The sequence below is a fragment of the Ochotona princeps genome, chromosome 6 (genome assembly GCF_030435755.1).
Source record: "Ochotona princeps isolate mOchPri1 chromosome 6, mOchPri1.hap1, whole genome shotgun sequence".
Lineage (NCBI taxonomy): Eukaryota > Metazoa > Chordata > Mammalia > Lagomorpha > Ochotonidae > Ochotona > Ochotona princeps.
The window spans coordinates 44209100-44235786 of NC_080837.1; the positions used below are offsets into that span (position 1 = coordinate 44209100).

Below are 26687 nucleotides of genomic sequence, written 5' to 3' on the forward strand. Positions count from 1 at the left end.
CAGCCCACCCCGGCCCCGGGTCCGCCTCGAGGGTCCACCCGGCCCTCCCCGGCCTCGGGTCAGCCCCGAGGGTCCACCCGGCCCACCCCGGCCCCGCCTCGAGGGTCCACCCGGCCCTCCCCGGCCTCGGGTCAGCCCCGAGGGTCCACCCGGCCCCGGGCAGCCCACCCCGGCCCCGGGTCCGCCTCGAGGGTCCACCCGGCCCACCCCGGCCCCGGGTCCGCCTCGAGGGTCCACCCGGCCCTCCCCGGCCTCGGGTCAGCCCCGAGGGTCCACCCGGCCCACCCCGGCCCCGCCTCGAGGGTCCACCCGGCCCCGGGCAGCCCACCCCGGCCTCGAGCCCCACCCCGGCCCCGCTCCGGAGGTCCAGCCCGGTCCACCCCGGCCCCGGGCGACCCCACCGGGTCTCGAGCCCCACCCCAGCGCCTTTGGCCGAGCTGCACAGGCCCCGGAAGGCCCGGCCACCCCTCACCTCCGCCTCATGGTATCCCGGCGCTGAGCGACGCGCGCCCCGTCGCCCACGGTGTCCCTCGGCGTCCCTCGGCGTCCCGGCCAGGCCCCACTCACAGCCATTCAAACGCCGCCGTGCGCGCGGCCCGCCGGGATAGCTCCCCGGGGGGCGTCGCGCAGGTCCGCCCACGCTGGCTCCGCCCCTCTCGCGGGTCACGGAGCACAGGCGGGAGGGGGACGAGGCCGAAAGCCCACAGCGCCTCCTGGTGGCTGCACAGGAGAACTCTAGGGCGCGGCTGAATGCTGTTTCAATGGCATTAGGAGCTGATCCCAGCGGCCCAAGGGGTGTCTAACAAATGCTTCCTGAGAGTGAATGCGGTCAAGCAGGTGTGTGTTCTTCAAGAAAACGAAAATTCAGTATGTATGGGTGCAGTCACTTTCTCTCAAGCTGTTTCTTCATCACTATAAACAGGAATTTCTTGATGACCCACTATGCAAAACAACGTTGTGGTTGCAAGAGGAGGGTGAAAGAGCGCAGACGCACCTTGACCCTCAAAGGAGGTGCATGATGTGCTAAGACAAGTAACGGAGCGCTGGGACTCGCAGCCTCGGCCGCCTCTCAGCTACAAGGTCTCTGGTCGCCTCTGAGAGCTCGCGTTTTCACTTCTGTAGCTTGTTAGGCTTAGAGCCTCAGCAGGACCATCTCCCAGACCCAGGTCAGAGATTCACACCAGTGACCAGCGGCTCAGGCCCCCAGAACTCACAATCTATCACCTTTCACACCTCTACTTTTGAAATATTCAAATATGCTGAGCATTTTCCTAATTAAAAAATTTGTTTATTTGAAAGGCAGAGATACAGTGGAGGGCGGACGGGAGAGATCTTCCCTCCACTGGTTCACTCCCCAAATGGCCCCAATAATTGGAACTGTCAGGACTGGGAGGATCTGAAGCCAGGAGCTGCTGCTGCTTCTAAGATTTATTTATTTTTATTGTAAAGTCAGATATACAGGGAGGAGGAGAGACAGAGGGGAAGATCTTCTGTCCGATAATTCACTCTCCAAGTGACTGTAACAGCTGGTGCTGCACCGATCCAAAGCCAGGAACCAGGAACCTCCTCCAGGTCTCCCACACTTGGGTGCAGGGTCCCAAGGCTTTGGGCCGTCCTCGATTGCTGTCCCAGACCACAAGCAGAGAGCTGGATGTGAAGTGGAGCTGCCGGGATTAGAACCGGTGCCCATATGGATACTTTATTTGAAATCCATTTATTTGAATGGCAGAGCTACAGAGAGGGAGAAAGAGAGAGAGAGAGAGATTTTCCAGCAGCTGGTTCACTTTCCAAATGCCTGCAGTAGCTAGGGCTGGCCAGGCAGAAGCTGGGACCTGGAACCCCATCCAGCTCTCCCCCACGGGTGGCAGGGCCCATGTACGTGGGTCATCTGCTTTCCCAGCCTCATTAGTGGGGAGCAGCTGGGACTCAGCGCTCATATAGCATGCCCATGTTACAGTTGAGGCATAACCCTCTATGCCACTATGCCAGCCCCTTAACTGCACTTTCTAAGTAGGTAACTTAGTACACATGAATGGAGTCTCTGTTAGGATGAGACTTGCATTCATATTCATTTACTATGTTTGCCATAACAAAACACAACAAATTGGGTGGTTTAACCAACAAACAGAAATCTACAACACCTGCACAGTTCTGGAGGCTAACCGTGCAATCGGAATGCATCAGTAATGCTCTGAAGGCCCTGGAATTAACCGTTCCTGGCATTTTCCTGGCCCCCTTGCTTTGTAAGCTTCATCATGCCAATCTCTGAACCTCACTGTTAAATGGCACTCCTCCCTCTGGGTCAGTAGGACTTCTCTCCTGTAAGATGCTAGTCACTGCACAGACTATAATTCACTATGACCTCACCTTCACCAACAGATATGCAAAGATCCCACTCCCAAATAAGGTTAGATACAGAAGCTCCAAGTGGATATGAAGTTCATAGAGGGGACACTATTAAAACAATTTACAACACTCTAGAAATAATCCAATTCACAAACCCTTAAGAAATGTAAACTGGTACTATTTTGGAAGGCGTATTTGGACCTATCAGCATTTTAGATGTATAAACTATCTAGTAAACGATTCTAATTGTATGGTTCTACAGAACTGCTGGCAAGCATCAAACCTAACGGGATTTTTTGGACAAGGTAAAGAACAGGAAGCAGTCAAATGCCCATCAAGTGGGATCTGATGAACTGAACTACCCCACATCCATGCCATGTGTTCTTTGTGACTGTAGAACAGAGGTAACTCTTCAGGACACATCGAAGACATCCAGGATAGATTAAGAGAAAAGGAGTGAGTGGACTGTAAATGTTCCTATTTACGTCATAGGCAAATTTCCACTTATGTGTGTTTTATTTATTATTATTTAAAAGACTTTATTTTATATTGGAAAGTCAGATATACAGAGACAGAGAGGAAGATCTTCCATCTGTTGATTTACTCCCCAGGCTGCCACACTGGCCAGAGCTGAGCCTCCACCAGGTCTCCCACGCGGGTGCAGGGTGCCAAGACTTTGGGCCATCCTCTGCTGCTTTCCCAGGCCACAAGCAGGGAGCTGGATGGGAAGTGGGAAGCGGGATTAGAATTTGCACACATATGGACTCTGGCATGTGCAAGGTGAAGACTTTAGCCACAAGGCTACCACACCGGGCCCTTTATGTATGTTTTAAAAGATGACTTTCTTACATGTACTAAAAGGTACATCTTGTCTTCTTTCAACTCTTCTGAATTCCACTTCATCCTTTTATTAATGTGGTTGTGCTGCCATAACAGAACGCTCAGTTGCCTATGGCTGAGGAGGCTGGCAAGTTACAGGCTGGTTTGGTTCCCTGCCTGGGGCTCCCTTCCTGGCCTCCCCATGGCCTCTGGCTCACTGCATTCTTACAGGGTGGGGGTGAAGGTGGGAGAGCCCTCTCTGGTGTGCCTTCTTACAGGGGCCCTAATTATATCAGGACGGCCCCACCCTCATGAGCTCATCCACCCCTAATTACCTGCACACACTATAACGTACTAAGGTTTCAACATCAGAGGTGGAGGAGCAGGAACAGGAAACAGATCCCGCGTTGACACAATTCTCCAAAAGCCACAAGTTATAAAACAATGGTTTATACCCAAACTGACCAAACTGACCAAGCTCTTCAAAACCGACACACAGGGCCCGGCGGCGGAGCCTAGCAGCTAAAGTCCTCGCCTTGAATGCCCCAGGATCCCATATGGGTGCCGGTTCTAATCCCGGCAGTTCCACTTCCCATCCAGCTCCCTGCTTGTGGCCTGGGAAAGCAGTCGAGGACGGCCCAAAGCTTTGGGACCCTGCACCCGCGTGGGAGACCCGGAAGAGGTTCCAGGTTCCCGGCTTCGGATCGGTGCAGCACCGGCCGTTGCGCTCACTTGGGGAGTGAATCATCAGACAGAAGATCTTCCTCTCTGTCTTTCCTCCTCTTTGTATATCTGACTTTGTAATAAACTGAATAAATCTTTTAAAAAAAAAACCTGACACATAGGCTAAACAAATAAACAAACAAACACCCCAAACCCAAGGGACCTGGATCCATCCTCCAGGTTTTTGATGCGGAGACATTTGAGTGTACTTTCCAGAAAGCCAGAGGAATCCAGGGAGAGCACACTTGGGGACCTGCTGGCTGCAGTAATGTGCCATTATGACTCATGCGTGATTGCCGTGCTTAGCCTTTAATGGGACCTGTGGGAATGGCAATCCTCCCAGTTTCCTAAGCAAGAGGTGGAGGGAAGCGTGCTGTAATGAGAACTTGTTAAAACGTAAATTGCACAACAGTTCCCTGAATGAAGGAAAGATAACTGCTAAGAAAGAGTGGTGTTACTAGAGAGCCAACTTATTGCAGAACCACCCTACACTTCATGTCATGGGACACGAGCCGGCGCCCATGTGGTCTCAGCGCTTGCAAGGTGAGGGTTTAGCCTCTGAGCCATTATGCTGGGCCCTTTCATTTCACTTTGTAACACATAGGTAGAGACAGACATATAATCTTGTTCTTTTGCAATGAACAGGTTTTAGTAGTTCTCAGTTCTTGCCACACGGTTGAACCATCTGGAGAACCATAAGAAGTAACAGTGCCCACATCCCAGCCTTAGCGAATCAATCAGGCTCTCTGGAGTCATCCAGGCAGCTACATGAGGGGCCGGTGTGGTAGCCTAACGAATAAAGTATCCCTTGCGGCTGCCGGTTCTAATCCCAGCAGCCCCGCTTCCCATCCAGCTCCCTGCTTGTGACCTGGGAACGCAGTCGAGGACAACCCAAAGCTTTGGGACCCTGCACCTGCGTGGGAGACCTGGAAGAGGTTCCAGGCTCCTGGCTTTGGACTGGCTCAACTCTGGCCATTGCGGTCACTTGGGGAGTGAATCAAGAGATAGAAGATCTTCCTCTGTCTCTCCTCCTCTCTGTATATCTGACTTTCCAATAAAAATAAATAAATCTTTTTAAAAAAATGCTCATGAGTTGATCCTCCTGTGTATTCACAACAACAAAACACTAGACTTCTAGGATTAAAATAATTAGTAATACCAACATTTTTCTAAAAACAAATGTAGAACTGGCACAATTCAGAAAACATAGGAAAGTACAATTTGAAACAACGATCTGAGGCCGGCCTAATGACACAGCAGGAAAAGCCCCCACCCGAGACACTGGCAGCCCATAGGGGCATTGGTGTCCAGACTGCCCCACTTCTGATCCGGCTCCCTGATAACGGCCTGGATAAAAAGCAGCAGCAGCCGGCCCACCTGCCTAGGCTGCCACCCACCTGGGAAACACGGAAGAGGCTCCTGGCTCCGGCCTGGCCCAGGCCCAGCAACTGTGGCCATGTGAGTGAACCGGTGGGGGGAAGACTCTTCTCCCTCTCTCTAGGTAACTTCTCTAAATAAGTAAATTATTTAAAAATCAAACAGATGATCCAATATCTCATTACTTTCCCTTTTCTGTATTTTTTTCTGAGTATACGTGCATGTACACAGAAACATATGCAAGTTTTAAAATCCATAATACATTTTAGAACTGTTACTCTCTTAGAAATAATCTGTCAGTGTCTGCTTCTACGGATGAAGAAATTAAGACTTCCCAGATCATTTGGAATTAGGACTAGAATGAATCCCACTTTCCTAGATTGACAGGAAAACAAAACCTTATATTTGGTTTTGCTTTCTTTGAAATACACAATTTGTGCAAATACTTAATCCTCTGAAGTTTTATTTCCATTTGAAATGCCATGCGATAAAGGGTCTATTATTTCTAACGATCTTTTAGTCTTCTGCCCTGGGTAGTGCAGCAGCCTCCAGAAGCTCATCGAAAAATGCTCACTATCCTGCAATTTAATTTTCCTACGAACTTTTAAAGTAGGCATAACGCAAGGTGAAAAGTACTATTTTGAAGACTATACTTGGGGGGGACAAAAGAGGGTGCTCATCACAACATTAGTTATAAAAAAAGAGACAGGTCAAGAATGAACGTAAACGGGACACCAACGACTGTGTCCCAACAGCCAAGGAGACCACGGGGAATTGGAGTGCCCTCGCAGGCCGAGAACTCTGAGCTCATCCATTCCCTCAGATCTCCCACATGGGATGGAAGAAGCCCGGATCCTTCCTCACAGGATCTCAAGACATCGGAATAACAGCTGGGAGTCCTGAGCGGTCCTCAAAAACAAAAGAAACCTCCTTCCGATCCCAGGAGAGGAGCTTTCTCTGGTCCTTACTTAGTTCCAACTTTGGATCCCCACCCTCTCTTGCAACGGCTATCAGGGTTGCTCTGGAGGCCCCCCTCCCCCTCAAAAACAAAAAATCAGATTAGATAGAGATCAATAAAGAAAGCTTAGAGCAGACAGGGATAGGTCAGTTGGGACTCACATAGACCTAACCAGGCAGGTCACAAAGATGAGTCACCCTCACTGGGAGGTGAAGACTTCTCTGCACACCCCTCCTAAAACTATTCTGCACCTTTATTAACAAATGCCTTGTTAAGAGTTATAAGCCTGTTTGGGCTACCCTAAAACACGCCAAGTTCAGTTAAATCATGCTTCAATACTACAAGCTGTTAAATATAAAATGAAAACAGGCCTGAGACAGCTGAAACAGTACCCTATAACCACCTTAAGGTGTATAGCAGCCGGATGTGTATAAAGTAAAAATTGAATTGTCAATGAAGTAGTCACAGGTTGGGGTTAAGAACTTGCATTGTCTAACATATCGGTCACTCAAAACCATGGCAATTAACCCCTTAATGATGTAAATTGTTGTTAACGCTATGTTGTGGCTTTACATTGGACGGGATAATACTCAGTCAGCTTTGCTTTCAGACCAGAGATGGTCACCCCAAGAATCTGCTGGATCTATCTGGACAATGGGAGGCTGGACTCTACCCATGGTACATGCTTGCAATGGAAGAATCATGACTTGATCTGAACTGTAACACTGCAACAAGGTGAAGCATTCCACCATGGAGGAGAGCAGGGGGAGGGATTGGGGGAACCCCAGAGACTATGAAACTATGTCATAAAACGTAACAAACAAACAAACAAACAAACAAATGCACATAAACGTCCAAAATATAACCCAGGTCTACAAAGAAGTACAAAACCCAATCTCCACACACAATGAGCTGATCTTTCAGTGACAACCACCCACCTCCACCACCACCACCACCACCACCACATCAGGCAAGTGGTGGGTATTCCCCTTTTACCTATCTAGTTAAAACAATGTTTTTAACCTGCCCACGGTCAGCCAGTTAGTAGACAGCGGAGGCAGATTCACAAGCAGGCTCTCGGAACATTTCCAGGGCTGGGCTGGCCACCTGAGCTTGGCGCAGCACGGGGCTGGCTAACACCATCCAGCGGCCACTCAAGGCGGACACCGACTCCCAGGGAGCGGCCACACTGCCCGCTCGGGGTCACAGCATCCGTGGCGCAGCCAGGATTTCACTTGGAGGGTTTCAATCTCTTCTCCCAGGGAGCGAGGAGGTGAAGCATTTTAGCCCTGAGGACGGACTTTCCCCTTCCGCCCTCGGGTCAGGGAACACAAAACAAGCCACCTCAAAAAGGTGGGAGCGCGCAGGAGTAGCTTTTCAGACGCGCTAAACTTTGCAGAACTTTGCAAAACTTTGCAGAAGTCCGTCCCAGCTTCCCGCGCTCCACCTGCAATCCGCGCGGGCCGCCTATTCCCGCGGCGGAAGTGACGTCTAAACTCTCGCGCCGGAAGTGGCATTGCCGAGCGAGGCCGTGAAGTCAGGGACGCCTGTGGGCCAGCGGCCGGTGAACGGTCCAGGGAGGGACGCTTCCAGGCTTTACTGAGCGATCGCTGTCATGACGGCCCAAGGAAGCCTGGTGGCGAACCGAGGCCGGCGCTTCAAGTGGGCCATTGAGCTGAGCGGGCCTGGAGGAGGCAGCAGGTGAGGGATGCAGGAGGGATGCCGGACAGGGCGAGCAGTGGCCCCTGCGCCCTTAGGAAGGGGGGACGGTGCAGCCTCTTTGTGCTGCAGGCCCTGGTGATGAGCAAGGGACTGAAGCCTTGATCTCACCTGTATCCACGCATCTCAGAGTTTTCCATTCCAGTGATCGGCAGAACAGAAGACGACGGGATGTAAGCGTGGGAGGTTGCAGCCTTAATTCTTTGGGCTTATCTTTTAGGGGCCGCAGTGACCGGGGTAGTGGCCAGGGAGACAACCTGTACCCAGTCGGTTACTTGGACAAGCAAGTGCCGGATACCAGCGTGCAGGAGACAGACCGGATCCTGGTGGAGAAGGTACAGGGTATTAGGCGTTGCAGTGGTCCTTGGGCAGGTGGACCTGTCTTCCCCTCCCGGGGCATGTGACTCCAGAGAGCAGCCCTTATCCTGAACGTTAGTAAACTGGCTTGCTTGGGATTCGTGTCCTCATGAATGCCCGCACCACAGCTCTGGGGAAGTAAGAGATGTTTAGAACGCAAGGGCTGAGAAGGTGGTGTTGAACATGATTTTGTTTCTTCAGTTTCTCATCCTCTTGTACTGTCCTCCTTTTTTACACCATTTCATCCGAACTGTCAGATTGTTGTTGGCTTTGTTTTCAACGTCCCGCCGCCTCCACTTGTCGTCCAGATCGGAGGCACCGTCCGGATTTCTGCAGCTCAACTGTGTACATTGCCGAGATGGCGTGCATCCTATGAAGGCACGGTTTCTGAACCTCAGCCTCACTGTTGGCTGAGTACTCGTGTGCCGTGGGGGGCTGTGTTGAGCCACACCCCGGGGCTCTATTAGATGCAGATAGTGCCCCTCTCTGCCTGTGACACTGTGACAGTTTTCAGGTTTACCGAGTGTCTCCTGGGAAGCCAGTTGAGAAGCACTTATTGAACGGATGCCATCGGATGAGCTATGACCACGTGGCCCGTGGCAGCGTCACTGTCTTCAGAGAACCTTTCACTCCGCAGAGATTGTTTCTCCACTTGCACATTTTTATCTGGTCTTGCTCCTTCCACCTTGCACCCTAGCTTCCCATCCATTCAGCATAAAATTTGTAGTTTTTTTTTTTTCCTTCAATCATGTTGTCCTAGTCAGGCTTGACCTAGTCTCTTGGTTGACTCCATTGTAATCACCGAGGCCTCCTTGCTGTGTGTGCAGGAGGCCAGGCAAGCTCCAGGCTTTCCTGGGTCTTTAGCATTTGCTGTTCCTGGAATTCTCCCTCAGATACCTTCCTGACATGATGTGCTCATCTCCTTTAGTTCTCTCAAATGGCAGCGCAGCCTGACCTTATGGTGTGTGCTGTTTCCCTTCTCTCTATTTCTCCATCATTATTCATACATGATGTGAAAATAATACATACTGTTGCCATCTGCATTATTTTTTATTTATTTTAATAATTCAAGAGCTACAGAGAGAGAAGGAGAGAGACTGTCCATCTGCTGGTTCACTCCCCAGATGGTTGGAATGGCCAAGGCTGGGCTATCCTCATTCAGATCTCCCACTTGGGTGGCAGGGTCCCAAACACTTGGACCATCTTCCACTGCTTTTCCCAGGCCATTAATGGGTAGCTAGATGGGAAGTAGAACAGCTGGTATATGAAGCAGTGCCCATGTGGGATGCCTACATCACAGGAGGCAGCTTTCCAGGATTTTAGACATGTAAGATGTACCTTTATTTAAGATTATTTGAAAGGCAGAGTGAGAATAGGATTGCTTACAGAATTGCCAGCTAACTTCCAAAATGCCTGCAGTAGCTTGAGCCATAGCAGGCCAAAGCTGGGAGCCCAGAGTTCTCCCACATTTCCATGTGGGCAGGAGGGACCCCAATCGATGGGCTGTTGTATGCTGCGTTCCTGGGTGCATTAGCAGAGAAGCTGAGACTTGAGTCAGCACTCCCCTATGTTTGAAGCAGCAGCTTAAGCTACTGCTCCCTAACACCCATGCAGTTGAAGAACTGGATTTATGATAATTGACATATACAATTTCCCTTCCTATCAGTGGCTGGATGCTTGTTTTTATTTTCCAGAAGAATTTATGTAAGAATAGCTTTATTTTTGCCTTAAATGTTTTACATTTACCAAGAAAAGCTTTTTGAGTTTTAATATAGATTGTTTGAGTTGTAAGATTTAAGTTTTCTAATTTCTTTTGCCACCTTGATGCCATTTTTCCTAGATATTTACCCATTTCTTAAACTTTTTAGAAAATGTACTTATTTTATTGGAAAGGCAGATTTATAGAAAGAAAGAGCTTCCATTTGCTGATTCATTCTCCAAGTGATCACAATAGCTGGAGCTGAGCTGATCCAAAGCCAGGACCTTTTCTGGGTCTCCCACACGGAGAGGTTCCCAAGGCTTTCCCAGGCCACAAGCAGGGAGCTGGAAGAGAAGTGGAGCAGCTAGGATAGGAACCTGCACATGCAAGGTGAGGACTTACCACTAGGCTATCACACTGGGCCCCAATCTTCTTTTTTTTTTTTTTCTTTAATATTCATTTATTCATTAATTACACTGCATTACATGACACAATTTCATAGGTACTGGGATTTCCCCCCCCTTCACCCCAAACCCTTCCCCCATCATGAATTCCTTCACCTTGATGCATAACCACAGCTCAAGTTCCGTTGAGATTCCCTAATTAAAAGTTTACACCATACAGAGTCCAGCATCCCACTTGTCCAGTTCAACGGCCTCTTAGGGAGGCCCTCTCAGGTTTGTAGGCAGAGCCAGCAGAGCGTCACCTCGATCAATTAGAAGCTCCAACATATCATCAGCAACAGTCCAGGTATGATGAGGCTGGTGCAGAGTCCACTGATTGACATAGTCCGTCTTAGGGTTTCCCCTTGTCCAGTTTTCCGCTGCGCAGGTGGTGGAAAGCTTGGCTGTGTTAGGCTGGAATCGTGGCAGGGACCCTCGCACCCGGGCCGCATGGCGGCCCGGGGCCAAGCTGCTTGGGCCCCCGCCTGGATCGTCCCCAATCTTCTTAAAAAAATTTATTTTTGGGTGGCTAGTGCAGCCTGGTGGCTAAATCCTTGCCATATGAGCTCTGATCATGTCCTGGCTGCTCCACTTCCCATCTAACTCCCTGCTTGTGGCCTGAGAAAGCAGTGAAGGACAGCCCAAAGCTTTGGAACCCTGCACCCACGTGGGAGATGCAGAAGCTCCTGGTTCCTGGCTTTGGATCGGCTCAGCTCCAAGTGCTGCAGCCACCTGAGGAGGGAACCAGTGAACAGAAGATCTTTTTCTCTGCATATCTGCCTTTCCAAAAAAAAAAAAAATCTTAAAAATTTAAGGCATACTTTGTAAGAATACACATTTCTCAAAGGTCTGTGTCTCACAATGTGTGGTATTTTATTAGATAACAGTATTAATTTCCATTGCAATATCTTTGAATAATAAAGTACATTTTAATTTCCAAATGTGGGAATTTTGTAGTTATGTTTTTGTTATTGATTTGTTGCTTAATTGCATTGTAAACAAAGATCATGCTTTGTGTAATCTGAGCTTGTGCAATTTATTGGCATTTTCTCCAAGACTTAGCAGGTGGTTAGTTTTTGGAAGTATCCTGCATGTTTAAAAAAAAAATGAATTCTGCAGTTGTTGGGTGCGATGTCTTTATATTCATAGTTACATTTGTTAATATTAGTCATATATTCTGTGTCTTGTGTCCTTGTTGTGTTACTGTATGCTAATTTCCCATTCTGTGAAGTTTTTTTTTCAAATGAAGCTGAGATAGTGATAAATGCGGAAGTGTAAGACAAAACAGGGAAATTTTTCCTTTAGCCAAAATCAGAACAATATACAGAAACTTACCAGGCAAAGCCTCCGAGATGGTGAGGATAGTGCCGTGTCTCCAGAAGACAGAGCTTCCAAAGGCCTCAGGTGGGGGGCTGAGGAGGCAGCTGTCACAGCAAGGAATTATGAATGCCATTCATTTAATACCAATGATACAGTAACTTGATCAGAAGTTAAAATGACCTATTTTCTTTCAGCGCTGCTGGGACATTGCTTTGGGTCCCCTGAAACAGATCCCCATGAACCTCTTCATCATGTACATGGCAGGCAGTACCATCTCCATCTTCCCCACCATGATGGTGTGTATGATGGCCTGGCGACCCATTCAGGCACTCATGGCTATTTCAGCCAGTAAGTATTCTTGAGATAATGATCCTTCCTTACGTTTTAAGAATTAAAAGTAGTCCTTGGGTACAGATCCTGGTCAGAGTGTGCCGGGCGGTGGTGACACTGGTGGCATGGATGGGAAAATAGTCTCAGCGTGATGTTCTGCTCACCTTCAGTGGCCGTTTACTGTGGTCTGTATTGTTTTAAGATATGGTTGGCTTGATTCAAACTGGAGAAAAAGTTACTTTGGTTTTGACACTTTCTGTTATCCCAACAGCTTTCAAGATGCTAGAAAGTTCAAGCCAGAAATTTCTACAGGGCTTGGTCTATCTTATCGGGAACCTGATGGGTTTGGCATTGGCAGTTTACAAGTGCCAGTCTATGGGATTACTGCCTACGCATGCATCAGATTGGCTAGCCTTCATTGAACCCCCTGAGGTAAGGCACAAGAAAGGATGTATATCGGACTGTTGTAATGTGAATACAGACAACAGCATATCCATTTGATGGTAAGGAGGAGTTAGAATTTATTTCTTAAGAGTCTTAAGGAATTGGCCACGAACCTTCAATGATTCTGGAAGTTGTTAGAGCCATCTATCTTCACCTGTGTACTACTTCTTCTTTCAGAGAATGGAGTTCAGTGGCGGAGGATTACTGTTATGAACTGAGTGAGAAACGCCCGGAGAGCAGGCAGCTCCTGCAAGGACAGTGTGCATTCTGCTGCCGTCACAAAGAAACTACCACAACCCCTGACTGAAAATAACGTAGAAAACTTTATTTATGTTTCCAGTACAGAGCAAAACAAAATGACCAGAATTCTATGTAAACAAAAGAACAGTTGCTGCTAAATCAATAGCTACAGCAGCATCTCCTTTCAATAAATTAAATGTTTGAGAACAATGCTTTTAAAAATGTTGCACAACTTTATTTACCTTAATATTTCACTTCTATTGAACACAAGCTGGGATATAAAAATTCTGTTGGAGACACGTGGAAGAAACTAATGCTCAATTCAGATAATACATGATGAAAAGGAAAATAAACCAGACAAAAAGCATGTCAATATGCTTACAGTGTAACTGTTATTTTCACACCCACAATAAGGGATTTTAACATGTTTAGGGGGGAATGAGGCTTTGGGAGATCCAGGGACCACAGAAGCCTGAGGCAATGGAAGGTACAGAGCGGTGACCTGCCTGCCGAGAGGGAACTGGCACCCATGGAGCAGATGCTGCAGCTCCTCCTTCGGCTTTTAAGTAGCTGCGGGAGGCAGAGGGCCAGCAGGAGGGTGGAGACACCATAGCCTGCCCTGGTAAAGTCGTCAGAAAGACGCACAAGCTGGATCTTACTCCAAAGGCAGAAGGTCTTTTTCCTCTTCCCTGTTGCAACACAAAGTCCCTCCCCCTAAGGTGCATTCTGAGTTTTCAGTATTGCTTTATTTGCAGTGATTAGGATACGAGACACTTCACAGACAACATAAGCAACGCAATCATGAAATGCTCTAGACAGAGATGAGGGTAAGTCTGGCCTAATAACCTTTTTTCCATGTAACAGTGATTTTGTGTTTTAGGGGTTGAAGTAGTGGCTATCTTAACAGCCACTGATTCCCTTATCCCTTTAAAATACAGAGTTCCAACCATGAATAGCTGTTCTAAAACTAGCCTTATTTATGCTCACACTTGTCCTCTGGCCGGGGTGTGTGTGTAAATGCTGGGCAATTCCTGGTCAGGCTGACCTTGGCCGTGGTGATCTGTAAGATCTGAGGTCCTAGGGAGCCCTGATCCCCTGCGGCTGCTGTACACAGCTTAGCAATGGTGTTTTGCAATCAGTCCTAAACAATGTTTCTACCTTATCCTGAAGGAACAGAAAAAAGAAGAGTCTGTCTGCTCTGCTACCCTGAGGGTTTGGAGGTGAAGAGAGTTAAATCAGTTTCTTAAACCATAATGAAGGATTTTCCATGTTCTTATGGGTCAGATTAATAATCTGTGATACCTACAGATTTGCTCCAAATCCTATTGGGCAATCAAAGATTGGCACTTTTATTATTATTAACGGAGCAAAATTCAAAAACATCCACGTAGAGTTTCTCTAAATATCTGGCCTGCTCAGCCACATGGAACACAGGAAGTTACCTTCTGTTTCTAACCCAGATACCTGATCAGTGAAGTAGTTAAAAAGCCGAGCTTGCACAAGTGTTTCCTTGGCACGTTTAGAATTTTGGGAAAAAAAAAAAAGAAAGAAATTGCCAAAGACCAGATAACCTCTTAGGTTGGAGCTCAGCTGTGTAGTCAGAATTGAGGAATAAAATTGAAAAGCAGACAACATGACTCTAGGCGTGTCCAGGTGAGTGCCTCGAGGTCTAACTATGGCTTTGGAGGTGAGGCCACAGGTTTCTTCATGAGAAACTTCCTTGCAGCCAGCCAGTGCCAATCTTCATACCACTTTAGTGAGGAAGGTAAGGAGAGTAGCAGCTCAGTAGTAACTTTGGCACTATGGAAAGTGTATGGCTCTAAAGTTTCCAATTCCATTGCTGAGTTCATCCTTTAAAAGATGGTCTGAGGTTCTGGGGGGAATTTTAGCTAGTCTTCCTAGCATACCTTATTTTTGACCTGTGCTAACAAAGACAGCATCCAAAGAAAGTAAGGGGGAACCTATGGGTCAGTGTGCATCACGCCCTGTATTTCTTAGAGAACAGGATGTATGTTTTGCCTGTGTTGCATAGAAAACCAGACTGTATTTCAGTAAATCTTAAACAGCTACTTTGGAATTCCCCTTAGTTCAGTCATTTGAACAGAACCTGAAATAATTTATGCCCTTAAACAATTCGCATGGTAACATCTGCCTCAGTGTAAGTTTTGAAATAAGGGAAACAGCTGAAACATACATAACGCACTGGATACGTAAGCCTGGTGCTTTGGGGAAATCCTGTTTTTGAGGAAGTAGAGGCTACAGCCATGTCTCTGCCATAAACAGCAGTACCTATTAGAAAATTATTGAGTCCTGGAGTGCAGTGGGTACAATAAAGAAATTGCTAAAAATGCTTCCATCTTGGTTTGTCAAGGGCCATCTCCACAAATATAATGGATCCTCGCACTTGGCTGTGAACTCTTTAGCAGGATGAGGTTATCAGGCCTGTGGTGTTGTCATCAAGCCATGGTTTCTGAGACCCATCTTTAACCTTGCTTTTTGTCTGCAGCTGAATTTATAGCATCTCTTAGCAAGTCATCTGCTGGCTTAGCTTGTTAATTCCAGCTTGCCTTCTACTGATACAGACATGGCTTTTAGGATTTGACCATTGTTCTGATGTTGAAGGAATATTTGCTTCTGTTAGGACAGCGGATCATTTGGGTGCACACAGCAGACCCCTTTATCGCTGTTCTGCAGAAAATGCGAGGCTCAGCTAATCAAGAATTGAGGGTGCTGTGTACAGAACGTAGCATCTGGTTGGATGGGAGTGGTAGCAAACAGCTGCACTTCCATGGAGGACAGAAGCGTTTAGGAGAGGTGAGGTCAAGCAGAGTTCTCCAGCCGATTATGAATAAATGGTAATCACTTCACTGCCACCACCTCGGACGAGCAGGACCCTCTCCAGGCCCTCCGTGAGCACTTCGAGGAATTCCATATCTGCAGCAGTTGTCAAGGAGACACAGGCAGAAGAGAACACCTTACAGCCTGACTTCATCATAGTCCAAATCTTTCTAGTCACAGAGCTGAATGAACACACTTACCTTTAATACTCAGAGAAGTTGAAATTCTGAATTCTACTTTACCCTAGGAAGTAATCCTTTTGTGTATTTACTACAATGTTCTGATTTGTTAGGCATTTTCTAAACCTTAAAAATTGGGACACTTGCACCTGGTGGCGTGGCCTAGCAGCTGAAGTCCTCGCCTTGAATGTGCCAGGATCTCATATGGGTGCTGGTTCTAATCCCGGCAGCTCCACTTCCCATCCAGCTCCCTGCTTGTGGCCTGGGAAAGCAGTCGAGGACGGCCCAATGCTTTGGGACCCTGCACCCGCGTGGGAGACCTGGAAGTTCCTGGCTCCTGGCTTCGGATCGGCGTAGCACTGGCCGTTGCGGTCACCTGGGGAGTGAATCATTGGAGGGAAGATCTTCCTCTCTGTCTCTCCTCCTCTCTGTATATCTGACTTTGTAATAAAAATAAATAAATATTTAAAAAAAAATTGGGACACTAATATTCTAAATGACAAAGCTGCCAAATAGTAATCTTAAACCCACAATAGGGAGAGAACCCAAGTGCTTTCTAGGAGCTGCTCATCAGTCTGATCGGCCTGCCAGTTCTTTTCCCTGTTTGTAAACCTTAACGCAGCTGCAGTGCTGATGATTTCCCGCAGCTGAAGAAGAATCGCTGCTTTCTCTTCAGCTAACGGTAGTTCCTTCTCAACTGCTTCTTGTCCAGCTCCACCCAAAAGAAACGTTTTGCCAAGTGGATAGGCCCAAGAAGGAGCCAGAAGGTGGGTGTTCTGTCACCTGAACTGTCAGAAAGGATTCTATACACTGAATAGAGGAAGTGATGTTGCAATTATATTATCTTAAAAAGTCTGTAGGGTAACAAAATGTATTACATGTCCAGTTCCCCCCCAAATTAGTCAATTTTTACAGCTCTGCAAGAATCCATGCGTAAGTTTTAAAGTTTCCTTCTTCAAAGAGAAAACTGGGAGCATCCACGATGACTTTTCCCTGTTACCTTATCTAAGAAGCAGGCTAAGAAGATTTTCCCAACTAGCAGCTCCACTCTTGGAAAGGATACAGTTTTCGTCACCTTCAGGGTTTCGAGGTGGCCCTGGCATATTCAACAAAACCAGCTTTGCTTCATGGGACTTGTTAACTATAACCTCATTGAGCTTCACGGCCGTGTGCATCCGCCTCACGTTGGAATGGTCCCTGGGTCGGGGAGAAACAGAGTTCAGGCAAAAAGGAAACTAGCCACAGTCAATCTCAAGGTCCAGAGTTTTTCTTCTTGAGAGGCATGATGTGATCAAATAACTTCCATATCCTGGGTTTTTTCACTTAATGTTTGCTTATTTTATACTGGGAACATAGTACAGACTCAAACAATAGAGAGAAAGGATAGTTACCTTGTACACAATGTTAATTGGCAGTTAATATATATATAGGCAAACAACAGAGAAAGCTGGAGTGGGGTAAACTGAAGAACACTATTCTTTGTGTCTAGGCAAAGTCACATTTGTGTATGTAGGAGAACTTACGGCCGCATGTTAAGCAGGTCCTGGAATCCCTCCATTGACTTGGCTTTTTGACCCCGCGATGCCATGTACTTGTCTTTTGTCCAAGTCATGTGCACCTTCTCCTGATAGGTTTCTGTCTCTTCATCTTCGTCCGAGCCAATGCTGGTCAGGCGCAGCATCGAGTTCCGGTCTTTCACCAACTGTGCCTGAGGAAAAGGCCAACACAGTATTCTATCCAATTTCATCTCATGTTTCATCTTTAATTATTTTTTAAACAAAGTGGGGTTATAGTAGAACAACGGCTAAATAAGATGGAAAAAGACTGTATCCCATGAAGACAGCACAATGCCAGTCGTTTCACTGGCTGGCGTCACGGGGCGGGGCAGGTGGAAGTGCGTGCTCACCTCTCTGTCACGCTCTGTTTTGGACAGCCTCATGTGCCGGAGCATCTGCGACCTCTGTTCCATCATCAGTGTGCGCTCGTATGTGTAGGCAGAGATGTCACTGTCATGCTGCCACAGTCAATGTTCCAGGTAGACAAAAAGCACAAGGACAGAGACTGATGAGCCATATATTTGTATTCCTACTCACTAACAAAGCATAAAAGTAAAGTAGCAACCGAAGTTCCACCTTTGCCTTGTTCGGTCTTTGAGAAACATGGTATTTTGGGCTGTAAATAAAATCCTGAGACCCTGAAGGACTTTGTTTAAAATCTAATCACAAGCATGCCTCCTCAAAATACAAAGCAAAAAAAGGTGTTTTTTTTTTTAAATACTCTAAGGTTATATGAGTAAAAAAGTCATATATAATCACAAACATGAATTAAGCTATATTAAGCAGAAAAATATAAAGGCTGTTGAGACCATCCAAATATGCTAAAATCTCAGCCACGCCTTCACGTGGGTGGCATAAGAATTGCCCAGCCATTTCCTAATTGGTTGAGAGACAACCAATGGGGAACATCTTCCCTGCAGGTTCCGCACAGAGCAGGAGGGGTCAGAGAATGTTTAAAATCCCAAGACCCTTTGGAAAATCTCTGTCTCTTCCCTTCTCCTTTTAAGAGGCAGCCCACCTCCTGGCCCTCTCCTGGGAGATGCCTTCCCCTTCCCTCTTCTTTCCACATTCACCCACTCACTTGCTAAATAAAACTCTGTCTGGATGTTTATTTCTACACTAAGCTGAGGAAAGAACCCACTGTGCTTTGGTGTAACAGTAATGAAGTTTCAAAAAAAAAAAAAAAAGCAACATCAAAAAATACAGCACATACATGCATTACTTACATAAGCAACAAATTAGGGTCTTGTTGGAACTAGGACATTCAACCACATTTCTAGCTAAATAATTTCCCAACCCAGAAGAGGCTGTAGGCAGACAGGGTGGAGGGTGGGGGACTGACACTCTCCTTTGTCTCAAACTCGGCTTCCTCACCATCTCTACCACCTCCACCTCTGCTTCAATCCGCAGGTGATAGAGGAAGGTGGCCAGGTCCTTCTTCATCTGGATACTGTTATCTTCTAGCTGGGCTACGGTGAAGATCCGGATGCTGCATTTTCGCCACACCTGAGAGAGCGCCAGATGGACAGAAGAATTAGAAGGCAAGAAGAGTTTCTAAAATACGAGGCATTTTGGTCTAGAACAACCCTGCTGTAGTAAGGGGGTGCCTGTTCCTGGTTTCCTAACTACTGAACTACAGTAGGCCAAAAGACTAAGCAATACTGTAGGTTTTAATTTCCTAACAAGAAAAAAAAAAAGCCAAAAGGAAAAGAGAAAGGCTGGTGTGCTACTGTGAAATAAACACTTGGTCCATGTCCCAGTTTCCTTGCATGCATTCTTAAAATCCCAGAAATCTTCAAAATCGTATGTGTCTTTTCTGATGCTAACGGAGGACAGCTGCCTGCTATCATCAGGACATGGACAGGTCAACACAATGACCAAGACTGGATTAGCAGGCTGGAATTTCATTCTCCAATCCCAACGAGGAGCAAGAAGCTATAGGAGTCGATGATTCCATCAACTGTGTCTCTCTCTAGGAAGTGGTTACCAGAGAGCTTCTGGCCAGCCAACTTGAGTCCAGCAAGGCAGAGCACACAGACAGAACCCCTTTCCTTACACTGCCCTCTGTGCATCTATTCATTTATTTCTAGAGTTACTTATTTATTTGAAAGGCAGAGTTACACAGAGAGAGGCTACAATGGCTGGAGCTGGGCCAGTCCAGGAGCTTCCAGGTCTCCCTCACAGGCCCAAGGACGTGAGTCATCCTCCACCGTTTCCCTAGGCACATTAGCAGAGAGCTGGATTGCAAGCAGAGCAGCCAGGACTAACTAACACCCATATGGGATGCTAAGTCATGGTGGCAGCACCAAGAAAACTATTTTTGCTTAGGGTGAAACTGAGATCATGGGAGAGTCAAAAATAATTCCCACTTCTGATTCTAGTCCCAACATTACGCCATCAAAGAATTAGTCTAACAAACCAGACAGAAGGGAGAAACAGTTTTAAAAGTTCTCTGTAGGCCCGATTTGGTAGCTTATCAGCTTAAGTCCTTGCCTTGCACGTGCCGGGATCCCATACAGGTACCGGTCACGTTCCTGTGGCCCCGCTTCCCATCCAGCTCCCTGCTTGTGGCCTGGGAAAACAGTCAAGGACGACCCAAAGCCTTGGGACCCTGCACCCACGTGGGAGACCTGAAGAAGCTCCTGGCTTCAGATTGGCTTAGTTCTGGCCGTTGCAGCCTCTTGGGGAGTGTATCAGGGGAAGGAAGATCTCTGTCTCTCCTCCTCCTCCTCTCTGTGTATTTGACTCTCCCCACCCCCAACCAAAACAAACAAAACAAAGTCGTCTGCAATACCTTGTGCTGTTTCAGTAGGAATGGCAACAACATCAGCATCCCCCCATCATGCACAATCCACCACACATCAATGTTGCCCTCAGAAAACTGCTCCACATTGCTGGGAAAGAAGGAGACGTTTTTAGACACCAGTAGGGCAAGGTGAGCAGCAGTTGTCACTCGAACTGTGCCTGCAGAGAAAAAAGAATCAGGCTGAGCTTAGGCTTGCTCTGCTTCTCACCTTGCGAGCAAAGTAAGGCTAATGCTGTCAGACAATTCGATGAGCAAGGCATCTCGTTTACCTAGCAGACTGTACCTCATGAAGTTTAAAAAAAAAAAAACGCTGAGAAAATCCAAGCAGGCAACAGAATTAGATTGAGAAGCAAGTGTATGCTGCCTTACATGTTCTGAGGACATTTCTAAGGTGGGTATGTGCAGTCTCGGGAGGATGCTCAAGGAAATCATAAATGTGAACATGGCTACTGAGAAGGCTGGGCATTTAGTGTAGCAATTAGAATGCTAGCTGAAGCACCTGCAAGCCATGTTGGAGTGCTAGTGCCCCAGACACAGCTCTGCTCCTATCGCGGCTTCCTGCTAGTGCAGCCTCAGGGAGGCAGCAGGCCAAGTGGTTAGATTCCAGCAACCCATGTGGAAGACCTACACTTAGTTCCCAGATGCTAGATTCAGCCAGTACAACCCCAGCTATTGTGGCATCTGGGAACTGAACCAGTGGACAGATGATCTCTGTCTCAAATAAAAGAATGACTGAATGACTGGACAGAGATCAACAATTCACAACATAACACAAAGCTGCAGTAGATGGGTAAAATCCTCTTATTATTACCAGTAGTGTGGTGTCTGATTAGGACTATGTGTCAACAATGGCAGAAGAGGCTGGGGGTGGGGACAAAATGACAAGGGTTAAACTACATCTGCTCTTTGGTCCCCCCAGTTAGTATGGCAAATGTTTTTTATACCAATAAAAGTTTTCCAGGCGCGAGCATCTTCACTTTGGCGCCAGCCATTAGGCCAGCCCATCACCACCGTGTTGTGCTTCATGCCCCCGAGGCCACATGACTGGATGAGGTGGGAGATGCCCTCTTTCAGCTTAGCAGCCACCACCAGCTGGCAGAATCCTTTTACTTTCTCTGCCTCCATTAGATGCTTTATGGTCTGAAAGAGTCACAGAACCACAACAGTCAATTGCTTCACCCTAGATCTTTTAACCCAGGACTCCCTCTTCATATATATTCCAAACTCTTGCCCAACTGTTCACAACACTATACTTCCTGGGCCTGGAGCCTACCTTGCAAGTGCCAGAATCCATAACACTAGAGATCCTATAAAGAGCACCTATAACAAGATCCTATAAAAAGCACCTATAGATCCTATAGAAAAGCACCCAAAGGGAAAACTGCCCATTGAAATTTTATCTTTCTTCACTTTTTTATTAAGGGCTTACTACATATTTTACATCTTTACCTTTTCCCCTATTTTGCTTTTTTCCCCCCTGTGTAACTACTAAAAAAAAAAAAAAAAAAAAGAACAGAGATCACCACGAAGTAAGTGTTCACCATTCTGTTTAATCTGCCAGGGTAAATTCACCATGCCAAACACTATCTTCTGCCTTCCTCAGCCCCGGGCATGCCCTGGCTGATCTTACTAGAAATTCGATCTGATGATTCAGTTTCATTTTAGATCTGTCTCTGTAAGTTTCCTTTTTCAGTTTCCAATTACAAAGTCCCTTTTATTTGTACTCTAATGGGAACTACTGATGACGTTTTTATACGCCGTGCTATTCTTCCTGTCTTCCATGTAGTAAAGCTAACTGGAGAGAATCTCACTGCCTCTTACCCTCTCTTCCCCAGGGGGAAGGGGAGGGAACAATGGCATAGAGGTGGATTTCATTTTCCAAAAAGCACAGACCAAGTCAGTGGGGTAACAACCAAATTGTCCTGGCTTGAAATCTGATACTTTTTGATTTTCACCACCATTCCAGACTAAGTTTTCTCAGCATTTCTAGATCTTTAGATTATTAAAGCATTCCAAAACAACACTCAGTAGAAAGTTTCATCAAATGGTTTATTATTTTAAACATCACTGTGAAAACTACTTGCTTCTTCAGGTTCAATAGTAACACTCGGTACAGCCAATCAGAAATAGGAACGGGAGCATGCTCTTTTTGCTGCCTGTGTGAGCAGAGTGAGAGAAGCTGCTCCCTGCCTCCTGCCGAAGGGCTGGGAAGAACACTGCCCTCAGTGCAGGGCAGAGGTTTCTTTCTACGGCTGCTCTGAGGCTCTGATCAGTGCTTGCCCCTCTACTGGATATGCTCACAGCCTCGACACTTACAGTCTAGTAACACTTTACATGGGAAACAGAAGGGAACAGCTACCTTCTGGCTCATCTTATTATTTGGGTGGCTGGGAGTGTTCCAAAATCAGCATTAAGCAGGAAGTCTCTTAGATCACTCAGGAGAGGATTAACTACCAACCACCAAGCCAGTAAGTCTGGTCTCCTACCTGCTCGGCAGCTAAAGCTTCACCATAGTTCTCCAGGAAGTTGCCCACGATGACAGAGCCCACAATAGTGAGGCCCTTTCCTGCTTTGAGCTGGGAGGCGAACGTAAGCAGGCGAGGATGCTTGACATGTAAGTCTTCATCTAGTTTCAGTAACACAAGCAACTGAGGTCTGTGAGGAAAAGGGGAAAGAGGAGGAGAGGGGTGGGAGATGAGAAGGAGGGAAGGAAACACTTCAGCTTTGAGAAATAAAAGGGTAAGTCCATCTTTAACTCAGGACATCCAAGTAAAGCATATAATTTGGCCAAAAGCAATCAGAGGAAATGACTGGGTCAGTGCACTTGGGTTATTTTTAACGCTTCCAGTTGTATCTCAAACTGATCAGATTTTGAGGGAAAACAGTTAAGTCACAGATACTAAAATCACAGATCCCGAGGAGAAAAGGGCCCCAAAGAACCATGAGGTTGGTATGTATCATTCAGAACAGGTCCTTTACACCAATTTCTTGAGCCGCACGGTTTGTTTCTCCTGCAACCGACGGAGCACACATTCCTGTCTGCTGACCGTGTGCTGAACGTCACAGAGCGCTGCGGTCAAGGTGTTTCCTTTACCTCCAGTTCTTAGTGTGTGGAGGTCCTTCCTCCAGGCGAAGTAAAGCAAACCGGGCTGCACTGAGGGACAGCCCGCGGATACCATCACCCCACTCTTTCTCAGCTCTGGCAGACAAAGGAGAAAGCAAAGACACACATCTAAATTACAATTTCAGGGAATAAATTGTTCTCCAATCTGAAAGTGACATATGCACTAAGCAGAAGATTAAAACTCATACTACTGGCATGTGTAGTATTCTTTTTTATATACATCTTGAAAATTTTTCAGGATATGGTTCCATAAGCATCCTCCCATTCCTCCCACCATTGTTTTTCTCCATATTATTACAATAGTGTATTCCTTCAGCAACAGTCACAAGTCCAACATTCTGCTATTTAAGTGTATCATGGCATTATAGACAATGGTAGAAAGTCTAGTATCATTGTTAAGGTATCCTTAATAGCTTCTTTGGAAATCCTCCCTTTATTCGGGACTGATCCTCTTTTTGTGTTGATTTTAGGATTATTTTGCTGCTGTCCTTTTAACTCCTTCAGATGAATGTTTGGCTCATTAACTTAGTGCCTTTCTTGCTTCCTAACATACATGCTAATTGCAATAAATGTATCTCTTAACACTACCTTGGCAGAATCCCATAGGTTTTGGTATGTCATACTGACATTTTTTTTCATTTCAAGGGATTTTTAAAATTTCCTCTTTGATTTATTCTAACCAGTGCATTTATGTACTTTTAGCAGAGAGCCAGGTAAAATCCACACTCACCCTTGGTACTCAATATACTTGTAGATCATGCCAGCTATTACCATGGCAACAATGGCATAATACCAGGAAGAGATGAACATCAGAGCCAGACAGATACTCATTCCCATGAAAGACAGGGTCCTAGAAAATGGAAAACAAAACAAACACAAAGGTGTCTTTCTGAGCAGCTAAAAAATGTCTGTTCTAGGGCCCAGCATGATAGCATAATGGTTAAGGTCCTTGCCTTGCATGTGCAGGGATCCCATATGCGCACCGGTTCTAATCCCAGCAACCCTGCTTCCCATTCAGCTCCCTGCTTGTGGCCTGGGAAAGCAATTGAGGATGGCCCAAAGCCTTGGGTCCCTGCATCCGTGTGGGAGACCCAGAAGAAGCTCCTGGCTCCTGGCTTCGGATTGGCTTGGCTCAGGTCATTGCGGTCACTTGGGGAGTGAACCATCAGACAGAAGATCTTCCTCTCTGTCTCTTCTCTTCTCTGTATATCTGCCTTTCCAATATAATAACTAAGATCTTTTACAATAGATTTCATGTAAATATTCCCAACACTTTCAGGAGAATTTGACAGTGTAACTGTAAATATAGCCTCTGAGAAAAAAACTACCACTGACTTTCTTACTGTACCCAAGAGAAACATGGTAGAGCAAAGTGCTTGTTTTGATCAGGTAAACTACATACACTGAAGTTCTTCTGCATATAGAATTAATTTCTTAGGTCTAGGATAACTGTAAAGAATGACTAGGAAAGTTGTTAATCTGGGGCTTAATCTAGGTTCTAATGAAAAAAAAAATAGGGTAAAAGCAAAGACAGAAGCAAAATAGCAAGACACATACAAAGTTCACAACGAACTTTTCACTCAAGCTAAAGCTAGAAAGGAGACCAGAGATGTTACTTATCATCAGCTCAAGTCCTAATGTTTTTCCAGATCAAGGTCATGTCACTAACCACCACTGGTAAGGCAAAGCCAAAAATGCATCAAGAAAAGTCAGCAACAAAAATGTAGCAGCTGGGACCCACAGGAGATAATTAAGGAACCATGTTAAGTGCCCTCTGCCCCACATTGGAGTACCTCGGTATAATACCTGGCTCAAGCTTTTGACTCCAGCTGCCTGTTAATGCACACCCTAGGCGGCAACAGTAATGGCTCAAGAAATCAGGTTCTTGCTACTGGACAGAAAGACCTGGAGTGAGTACCTCAGCTCCCAGCTTTGACACTGAGGGCATCTGAGTGGCAAGCCTGCCAATGGGAGCTGTCACTCTCTGCCTCTCAAGCAAACAAATATTTTTAGAAAACTCTCAAAATCCTTAGCTATGAGAGAAAACTAGATGGTGATTATTTAAGAGAAGAGAAAAGAAAAAAGTACAAACAAAACAGGGACCAGCATTTTGGTGCAGTAGATTAAAGCAAGTGCCTGAGATGCCAGCATCCCATAGAGGCACCAGAGTTTGAGTATCCAGCTGCTCCACTTCCCATTCAGCTCCCTGTGCATGTGCCTGGGGAAGACACTGCCGAAGTACTTGTGTCCTTGCTGGAAGACCTCAATAGATTTCCAGGTTCCTGGCTCTGGCCCAGCTCAGCCCAGGTCAGTGCAACCATTTGGGGAGTGAAACAGCAAATCTTTTTCCTTGTAACTACTCTTCCCAAATACATAAATTTTTAAACATACATGCACATTTATGGTTTCTATGGGTTGGAGAGAACTTCACAAAGTACCAGGCACTCACTACACGTAGCACTTTAAAGTTACTGGTCCTAAGGCCAGCATGGTGACATGTGGGCTAGTCCTCCACCTATGGTGCAGGCATCCCATATGGGTTCTGGTTCATGTCTTGGCTGCTCTACTTCTGATCCAGTTCCCTGCTTACGGCCTGGGAAAGCAGCAGAGGATGCCTCAAGTCTTTGTGCCTCTGTGTCCCTGAAGAAGCTCCTGGCTCTTGGTTTCAGATCAGCTCAATTCTGGCTGTTGTGGCCATTTGGGGAGTGAACCAGTGGATGGAAGGTCTCTTTCTCCCTCTGACTCTCCTCTCTGTAAATCTGCCTTTTAAATAAAAATAAATAAATCCTTTTTAAAAAGAGATATTGATGCCTGGGACGGGCATGTTGCTGCTAAGTGCTAAGCTGTCACTTGCAATGCTGGCATTGGCACTGGTTTGAGTCCCAGTTGCTCCACTTCCAATCTAGCTTACTGCTAATATGCCTGAGAAAGCACTGGAAGTGGTAAACTCTCTGCGCACTGTCACCCTGTCACTGAGACCTGGATGGAGTTCCAGACTTCAGGTCTCTTCCTGGCCCGGTCCTGGCTGCTGTGGCCATCAGGGGCATCTATCAGCATAGGAAAGACTTAACTGTCTCCCACTCTTTTCCTGTCGCTCTGTCCTTCTTAAATAATTAGATCATTAAAAAATAAAGTCGAAGTTTACACGGTTATGTGCTCTGCTGAAGGTTATAGCCAGGCAGTAAAACAGCTGAGATTCAAACTTGGATCATGTTACTCTAAACCTCATACTCCAGCTACTAAATGAAATTGTCACAAGGAAGACAGTTTGAGAATGAAAACAAAAAATTTCCACGTAAAGACAGAAATCAATAGAAGTCCAGCGCTAAGAAATAAGGAGGGCCCAGGCGCAGTAGCCTAGTGGCTGGAGTCCTCACCTTGCATGCACTGAAATTCCATATGGGTGTCA

The 26687-nt window shown here is 46.5% G+C and overlaps 3 protein-coding genes across 6 annotated transcripts in view; 1 reads left to right on the forward strand and 2 right to left on the reverse strand.

Moving 5' to 3' along the window:
• Nucleotides 1–747, reverse strand: part of KATNBL1 (katanin regulatory subunit B1 like 1) — a 38765-nt gene extending 38018 nt beyond the window's left edge. Inside the window, exon 1 of the mRNA XM_058666120.1 lies at nucleotides 473–747. The gene's annotated coding sequence lies outside the window, so the exon portion shown is untranslated. The remainder of the gene's footprint in view (nucleotides 1–472) is intronic.
• A 6972-nt stretch (nucleotides 748–7719) lies between these two features.
• On the forward strand, nucleotides 7720–12769 carry EMC4 (ER membrane protein complex subunit 4). Of its 2 annotated transcripts, XM_058666121.1 has the most exons (5): nucleotides 7729–7924; nucleotides 8163–8277; nucleotides 11956–12109; nucleotides 12363–12523; nucleotides 12713–12769. In XM_058666121.1, exons 1-5 carry the CDS (start codon nucleotides 7839–7841, stop codon nucleotides 12746–12748), a joined length of 552 nt encoding a protein of 183 aa, XP_058522104.1. In that variant the 5' UTR covers nucleotides 7729–7838; the 3' UTR covers nucleotides 12749–12769. The 2 variants fall into 2 exon arrangements, with proteins under 2 accessions (XP_058522105.1, XP_058522104.1); XM_058666122.1 differs by lacking the exon at nucleotides 12713–12769 and having other exon boundaries at nucleotides 7720–7924; nucleotides 8163–8291; nucleotides 12026–12109; nucleotides 12363–12513.
• A 2500-nt stretch (nucleotides 12770–15269) lies between these two features.
• Nucleotides 15270–26687, reverse strand: part of SLC12A6 (solute carrier family 12 member 6) — a 109120-nt gene continuing 97702 nt past the window's right edge. For all 3 annotated transcript variants that reach the window (XM_004578210.4, XM_058666123.1, XM_058666124.1), the window contains 10 exons: nucleotides 24009–24128; nucleotides 23249–23353; nucleotides 22641–22809; nucleotides 21099–21294; nucleotides 20143–20312; nucleotides 18723–18854; nucleotides 17699–17806; nucleotides 17316–17500; nucleotides 16856–16989; nucleotides 15270–15709 (listed from right to left, as the gene is read on the reverse strand). In XM_004578210.4, coding sequence (XP_004578267.1) covers nucleotides 15618–15709; nucleotides 16856–16989; nucleotides 17316–17500; nucleotides 17699–17806; nucleotides 18723–18854; nucleotides 20143–20312; nucleotides 21099–21294; nucleotides 22641–22809; nucleotides 23249–23353; nucleotides 24009–24128 — 1411 coding nt within the window. In that variant the 3' untranslated portion in view covers nucleotides 15270–15617. The remainder of the gene's footprint in view (nucleotides 15710–16855; nucleotides 16990–17315; nucleotides 17501–17698; nucleotides 17807–18722; nucleotides 18855–20142; nucleotides 20313–21098; nucleotides 21295–22640; nucleotides 22810–23248; nucleotides 23354–24008; nucleotides 24129–26687) is intronic.

Coding starts and splice junctions, on each gene's coding strand:
- EMC4 (XM_058666121.1), top strand. CDS start 7,839: ATGACGGCCCAAGGAAGCCTGGTGGCGAACCGAGGCCGGCGCTTCAAG. Junction 8,278..11,955: donor ACCGGATCCTGGTGGAGAAG/GTACAGGGTATT, acceptor ATTTTCTTTCAG/CGCTGCTGGGACATTGCTTT. Junction 12,524..12,712: donor CCTTCATTGAACCCCCTGAG/GTAAGGCACAAG, acceptor TTCTTCTTTCAG/AGAATGGAGTTCAGTGGCGG.